Consider the following 6,375-nt stretch of genomic DNA (forward strand, 5'->3'; position numbering starts at 1 on the left):
GTGCCTACTTTGTGAAAAAAGAAGGAAAAATATATACAAGCCTGAAAGTAACTTGATTGTCCGAAATGCTGAACCCATCAAGCAAAGGTAGGCTTCTCCACCCATCCAAGAAACGCGGATTGCAGAAAGGCATGCCTCCAAGAGTGTTTTTTAGGGTCAACAATTTAATAATGACTGCTAAGAAGCCATTTGTAAAATGTAATTATTACTTCGAGTTCTCTTTTAAATCAGGACCTAATCAGGATTGTAGTTCTCAGTTCAACAACGTTCTGGACATATGGGATGAGTTGACTGGGTTTACTAACTAGTGGACTAATTGTAGTGAAAGGTTGACTAAAGGTATGGATACGGCACATGGTTTTTTCTTCCTTCTTTGGATGAATCCTATGTCGTGGAAAGCATTTGATTATCACACACACTTTTCTCTTGCTCGGTTGCTATTCCCAATAATTATGGAGTAGCCGGCTAGACAAACACCTGTCCAAGATTCATAAATCATACTACATGGTATAAGTAGGAGACAGGGTTATTGCGTCTTTTATACCCATAAAAGAGAAGTATATATATATACCCAAAAAGAAAAAAAGAGAGAAAAACTTATAGGTGTAAAGCAATATTGTGTGTCAGCAATCAGCTTAATACTACAGTAGAGGGGAAAATGTTAGTGGGTATTTTGTTTAATTTTGTATGTATTTAATCAAAATGTAAAATGTAGGCCTCAGGTTTGCATTATCAGAGAAAATGAACAACAATGCTGTCTTTATCATGTGCCATGTCCATGTGCCTAAGCTTAGGATAAGCATCATACGAGTCTAGACTAGCATTGCTTCTTGACAAAAGAAGAACACAACAATGTTGTCTTGTCTAGGTTATGCATCAAAGTATATGACCACAAATTCCATTATTTCCAAGCTGTTGCCTGCCTCAATGCCTTATTTTCCATTTCTACTGTGGTTGAAAGAAAAAAAAAAACCTCTCTGCAGTTTCTTTCTGTCTGTCTATACTATACTCAGTCTCAAGAGGAAACTAGAAGAGAATAACTGAAAGCAGTCAAAGAGCCGCCTAACTATATCTTTCCCACGAGCTTGCCATATATCACCAAGTTTTCTTCTCGGATTGGCGTGGTTGCTGGATGTGTCTGGTTGTCCTTTTCCTTAGAAAGCAGCAAAACTCATTGATAGGCTGGAAATAGATAGATTTTGTAGACTGTTGGTTTGTAGATTGTTTCAGCCTTAGGTAGACATAAGTAGGCATAGCTAAAAATATCCCGTGAGCTTCTGTTTTGCCTGATCCTAGCCTGCAGTTCTCTTATCTACATGAATCATTTTGTTTCCTGATTGAAGTTCTGTTACCAGAAAGGATTCAGTAGTTTTCTCTGCCCTTAGCCTCCACTCAACTAAACTTATTTTCTAAGAATTTTTTTTTGAAGATTTATTTTCTAAGAATTAAAATATAGTATCTTTTTCCAACCAGCTAGGATCTCTTTCATTTTCCCTTCTTATAGTGGCTAAGTAAGATGGAGGAATATCCTCGATTGCTGAACCTAAATCCTATGAACAAGGAATGGCTTGTAAACCATAAAGTATCAGAGGACAGAAAGTTGGAGTTGAGGCTTGGTCCTCCAGGAGAATTCCTTGGCTGCAACAACAGTTCAACTCATGGAACAAAGAGAGCTTTCCAACACACAGCTGAAACAAGAATAGCAGAGAAAGACCGGTGGAGAGATGGTAGTGAAAACCAATGCCAAAAGCTTTCGTGTTTTGCAAAAACAGGCGATGCGGTAAATTGTACTCCATCTCCATGGTCATCTGGCTCTATACCATATTCTGCCTTTCAGAGAGACTCCCAGATGGAGTCACAACATTCAAAGGCTTCATTTTTCCAAAACTTACCAATCTCCAAGAACCTTGCTGGCATGGCTGAGGACTTCTCACAGCCATGTAGCTCTAGGGGGGCAGAGGTGCAGTTTCCACATAGGAAGGCATGTTCTAGTCTTGCTACTGCTGATGCAGATACCGCCACAAACAATACCTCCAATAAAAGGTTGTTATGCTTTAACTTTTAATACTTTGCTTGTATTAGGAAAAAGAATTTACTAAAGGCCATTTTACATGTTGGTTCTTAACAAAAAGCTAGAGAAAGATATTATTCTGATCTTTAATTTAGGATAAAAGAAAACTGTATTCTCTTAGTGAAAATGAAAGTCTATTAAAATGTCAGCAACTTTAGGCAAAATGGCACCAACTCTTTGTCCTAGGCGATGAGTATGGTTTGATTCTAGCATGTGTGGGGTGGGAAAGGTGTTTCTGTGGTTTGTATTGAGTAGTAATAAATGCTGTGAAAAAGGTCTTTTATAAAGTTGTATTGGTTAGCCCCTGGCTGATGCCACTGAAAGCTAGATCATTTTTCTTATCTGCTCCTCTTACTGTCTCAAAATGAGCAGAATAGCATATTCCCCAGTTGTTGGGTGGCCTCCAATTCGGTCATTCAGGAAAAATCTTGCAAGCAGCAGCTCGTCCAAGCCAGCTTCTGAATCACCAAATGAAAAGGACACTGGAGGAAAACCAGAAAATTCCAAAAATCAGTTGTTCGTGAAGATCAACATGGAAGGAATTCCTATCGGAAGGAAAGTGAATCTTAGTGCCTATAACAGCTACGAGGAACTCTCACTTGCTATAGATGAGCTCTTCAGTGGTCTGCTTGCAGGTTGCCTTCAAACCTGATCGTAGAAAACGTTCCACAGATGATACTTAAAACATTTTCGTAACGTCTTCCTGTATGTTAGCAAACATTGACTGGTTTTTTACAATTACATCCAGCTCAAAGAGATTCATCTGCCACTCAAAATGAGCACAAGATTGAGGAATTAGCAAAAGCAGATGCAGGTTCATTAGCTGGAAGTGGGGAATACACTCTAATTTATGAAGATGATGAAGGAGACAGAATGCTTGTTGGGGATGTCCCATGGCAGTAAGCATTTTTCTCTTTATTAGTCTTTAGTTTATCAGATCAGCTTACACGTTAGATTCTTACTAATGAAACCTTCAACTATGATTCAACTGCAAAATTCAGTAAAAAAACATTTGTTTCTTCAGGATGAAAACTTGGTGGCATACAATCTGTAATTCATTAAGTGTAATGACTGATATTCTATCATGATTCTTGAAGCTAGTACCTTTACATAAACTTGCTATACTCATTGAATCAAAGAATGAATTCTTGATATCCTTTTATGACAATTGATCTTTTTATGTCCCCAATCATTTTGATCCTGGAGTTCATCTACTTGGCAGCATGTTTGTTTCTACTGCAAAGAGGCTGCATGTATTGAAGAGTTCTGAACTTTCAACTCTACGAAGTAAGTTACTAGAACTGAAAATTGTCTATTTCTGTTAGCCGACTTTCTAAGATAGCTTAAAAGTTTGGGGAATTTGGCTGCTTTTCAGTTGGTAGCAATGATCAAGAAAAGACACCACTTGCTCCTGCTGTGCAAATTTGAAGATGACTTTTGAGTGGGGAATTTTCTTTATCTTCGAGTGGAGAAGTTATGGTGGCACCAACTTCAAATTTGGGTTCAAAACTTCAAAATCTATCATTTGCAATCCTTTCATAAAAGTTGACATCATTTCTAATTTTCTATGGTTCTTCTGAGTTCTGAGCTTTGATGTTCATAAATAAGTTTGTAAATATATGATGGACTACCTGAGATGAACTACTTGTATTTTCAATTATACGTTTTTTTTTTTTTTGTCCTTTTAGAAGTCAACTAGGTATTTGGAAATGGAAACTTGATGGGACCTGATCTCTTCAAGTGCTTGTAATTGACTTGGATTTTGGTCTACTGATATGTATAATGTTTTTTTCTTTTCTGAAATGAAAAGACTTTCACTGTTACCTGATGATTGAAAAAAGAATTAATTTCAACTAGCCAAAGTCCAACCTTAAGAACTTACTAAAAAATTATAGCACTAACCACTGAATGAATGAAAATAAAAAGTTAAATTTGATTAAAACCCAAAAAATTCAATAACAAATAAATAGTAATAAATTAGCCATCAAGTACTTTTTGTAAAATGTTATGAATTTCAATTAATATGTTATATCATCATTCAATATAATATTACGTGTCATGTCAATATCATATGATATAAAATAATAATTAATAATGATTAGTCAATCATTAATTATAAAAATATATTTGACTCAAAATGAAAGTATAAAAATTTGATTAAATATAATAAAAAAATTCATTTAAAATTTTTTGAAATGTTTTTAAATTTTTTAAAATATTATACTAAAATTGTGTTTAGATATATAATTTTATCTTAAAAAATTAAAAAAAAAATAAGAGAGGAGTGCAAGTAGCCTCTAAAGAGGAGAGACCAAAGAAGCCTAAAACCAATGGCCTTCAGTTCCACTACGTGAAGCCATGCGGCCCATTTATAAAACAAACACAGAGAGGAGAACCCAATTCCAAAAGGGCAAATTCCCATTCCAAGGTTCTAGGGCTTACTGATATTTTATTTTCCCGTTTGCTGTTTAATAAATAATCAAAATTTTTATGACAAAATCCCTCCCCATCCAGTCAAGGCCTCAGGGTTTCTTGCAGATCGGCACCAAGGTAAAAATCCATACTTTCATTGATCAGAAACAACAAGGTTATTGTTTTTCTTTGTCCTTTCCGTTTTTTCCCAAATATGTTATCGATTTTGTCGAGACTGATCGTTCACCATCTGAAGGTGATATGTTTTCTAGTGTTTTTCTCTGTTCGTGTATTTGTCCCTTGGGTTTTAGCTTGGATCGCTTGTTATGATCGTTTTCTTTGAAAAAAATCAGTTTTTTTTTTTTTACGTAACTTGAAATTAGCTGGTGAGCTTAGAAAAGAAAAGAAGAGTGTCCCAAAAACATATACTATGTAAATCTGTGTCCTTGAAAGTTTTGCATTTATTAGTTTTTATGTCTTCCTTTATTGATTTTGTTTGGTTTTATAGGTCATTGAATTTGGTAAATAACGTTAGGTTGGTGCAGCGAAATTAGATTAGCTAGTTTGCTGAAATCTTCGTCTTAATCAGACCTATGTTTAATTTGTCTTGAAATAAATCCTTCTTGTTTGTCAAATTTTGAGCAATTATTCTGACAGGTGAATTTTGTTGGGAATTTTGAAACTTGGGTAGTTTTTGAATATAAAGGCGCCATCTTTCTGAACCATGGGGACCCCAGAAACTTCCCGAGAGCCATGCCCAGATCGAATTCTTGATGATATTGGAGGTGCTTTTGGTATGGGTGCTGTTGGAGGTGCAGCCTTCCACTTCTTGAAAGGCACAATGAACTCCCCTAGTGGTGCTCGGTTGATTGGAGCAACTCAAGCTGTGCGTATGAATGCCCCTCGTATCGGTGGTAGTTTTGCTGTTTGGGGTGGTCTTTTTTCCACCTTTGATTGCACGATGGTGTACATCCGGCAGAAAGAAGATCCATGGAACTCGATTATAGCTGGTGCTGCCACTGGAGGGTTTCTTTCAATGCGTCAAGGACTTGGTGCTGCTTCCAGATCAGCAATGTTTGGTGGGGTTTTGCTTGCCTTGATTGAAGGAGCTGGGATCATGTTGAATAAATTTCTTAGTCAACCGCAGATGCCTATTATGATTGAAGAGCCAGCACCAAATGTAGCTGGTATGCCTGGATTTCCAATGGGGCAATTGCCAAACCAAGCACCTGTATCAGTTGACAGTTTGAGGCAGGGCTCACCGTCATCAACATCATCACCGTCATCATCATCAGCTTCCTCATCTAACTCTTCCTCTTCATGGTTTGGAGGACTTTTTGGAGGCGGAAAGAAGCAGGAGTCAGCAACAAGTAGTGGAAGTAAGACACAGGTTTTGGAGAGCTTTGATGCTCCTCCTGTGCCATCATTTGAATACAAATAAAGTGGTGACTAGCCATTTTCTCACTGTTGTCAACAGAGCTTAACTTCTGCCTCTAAAATCCCGCTTTTATTTTAGTGCTTTGAAGTGTTTGAACCTATCGAGAGTTGAATTTATCATTAAAATTGAATCAATAGTTGTTATTGCTTTCTATTCTTCTTTCCCCATTCAAACCATACATCTACATGTCTATGCAGCTGATTCACTTCAGTCAAATGATACCCAATGTTTTTGGATCTCTTAACTTTTCATGGTTGAATTTTACTTCTTGCAAACTACTGTTTAAACATTAGGCTACATTATTGCATTTAATATAGTAATTTGCTCAGTGCTCTATGGCTTTCTTCTAGTGATATGATTTTCTTGTTACGATCATTTCAGAATAAAGCTTCTCATTGTGAATGCTTAATGAAGTCCTAGAAAGGCATGGAGCCATGGACAATGGAGGGTTTTT

General features: G+C 36.6%; 2 protein-coding genes across 4 annotated transcripts; both read left to right on the forward strand.

The window, feature by feature from the left end:
* The first annotated feature begins 873 nt into the window (after nt 1–873).
* Nucleotides 874–3,894, forward strand: LOC18588003 (auxin-responsive protein IAA6-like). 2 transcript variants are annotated; one of them, XM_007012113.3, is made up of 5 exons: nt 879–2,043; nt 2,444–2,706; nt 2,820–2,970; nt 3,294–3,358; nt 3,447–3,894. In XM_007012113.3, the coding sequence occupies exons 1-5, from the start codon at nt 1,517–1,519 to the stop codon at nt 3,497–3,499; spliced, it is 1,059 nt and encodes a 352-aa protein (XP_007012175.2). In that variant the 5' UTR covers nt 879–1,516; the 3' UTR covers nt 3,500–3,894. The 2 variants fall into 2 exon arrangements, with proteins under 2 accessions (XP_088665594.1, XP_007012175.2); XM_088809468.1 differs by lacking the exons at nt 3,294–3,358; nt 3,447–3,894 and adding an exon at nt 3,096–3,191 and having other exon boundaries at nt 874–2,043.
* Nucleotides 3,895–4,475: 581 nt separating this feature from the next.
* On the forward strand, nt 4,476–6,074 carry LOC18588004 (mitochondrial import inner membrane translocase subunit TIM17-2-like). 2 transcript variants are annotated; one of them, XM_007012116.3, is made up of 2 exons: nt 4,476–4,621; nt 5,141–6,074. In XM_007012116.3, the coding sequence occupies exon 2, from the start codon at nt 5,208–5,210 to the stop codon at nt 5,922–5,924; it is 717 nt and encodes a 238-aa protein (XP_007012178.3). In that variant the 5' UTR covers nt 4,476–4,621; nt 5,141–5,207; the 3' UTR covers nt 5,925–6,074. The 2 variants fall into 2 exon arrangements, with proteins under 2 accessions (XP_007012178.3, XP_007012177.3); XM_007012115.3 differs by having other exon boundaries at nt 5,175–6,074.
* The last annotated feature ends 301 nt before the right edge of the window (nt 6,075–6,375 follow it).

The sequence above is a fragment of the Theobroma cacao genome, chromosome 9 (genome assembly GCF_053813885.1).
Source record: "Theobroma cacao isolate CCN51 chromosome 9, ASM5381388v1, whole genome shotgun sequence".
In the NCBI taxonomy this organism is placed as follows: domain Eukaryota; kingdom Viridiplantae; phylum Streptophyta; class Magnoliopsida; order Malvales; family Malvaceae; genus Theobroma; species Theobroma cacao.

Coding starts and splice junctions, on each gene's coding strand:
- LOC18588003 (XM_007012113.3), top strand. CDS start 1,517: ATGGAGGAATATCCTCGATTGCTGAACCTAAATCCTATGAACAAGGAA. Junction 2,971..3,293: donor GTTGGGGATGTCCCATGGCA/GTAAGCATTTTT, acceptor TCTACTTGGCAG/CATGTTTGTTTCTACTGCAA. Junction 3,359..3,446: donor TGAACTTTCAACTCTACGAA/GTAAGTTACTAG, acceptor GCTGCTTTTCAG/TTGGTAGCAATGATCAAGAA.
- LOC18588004 (XM_007012116.3), top strand. CDS start 5,208: ATGGGGACCCCAGAAACTTCCCGAGAGCCATGCCCAGATCGAATTCTT.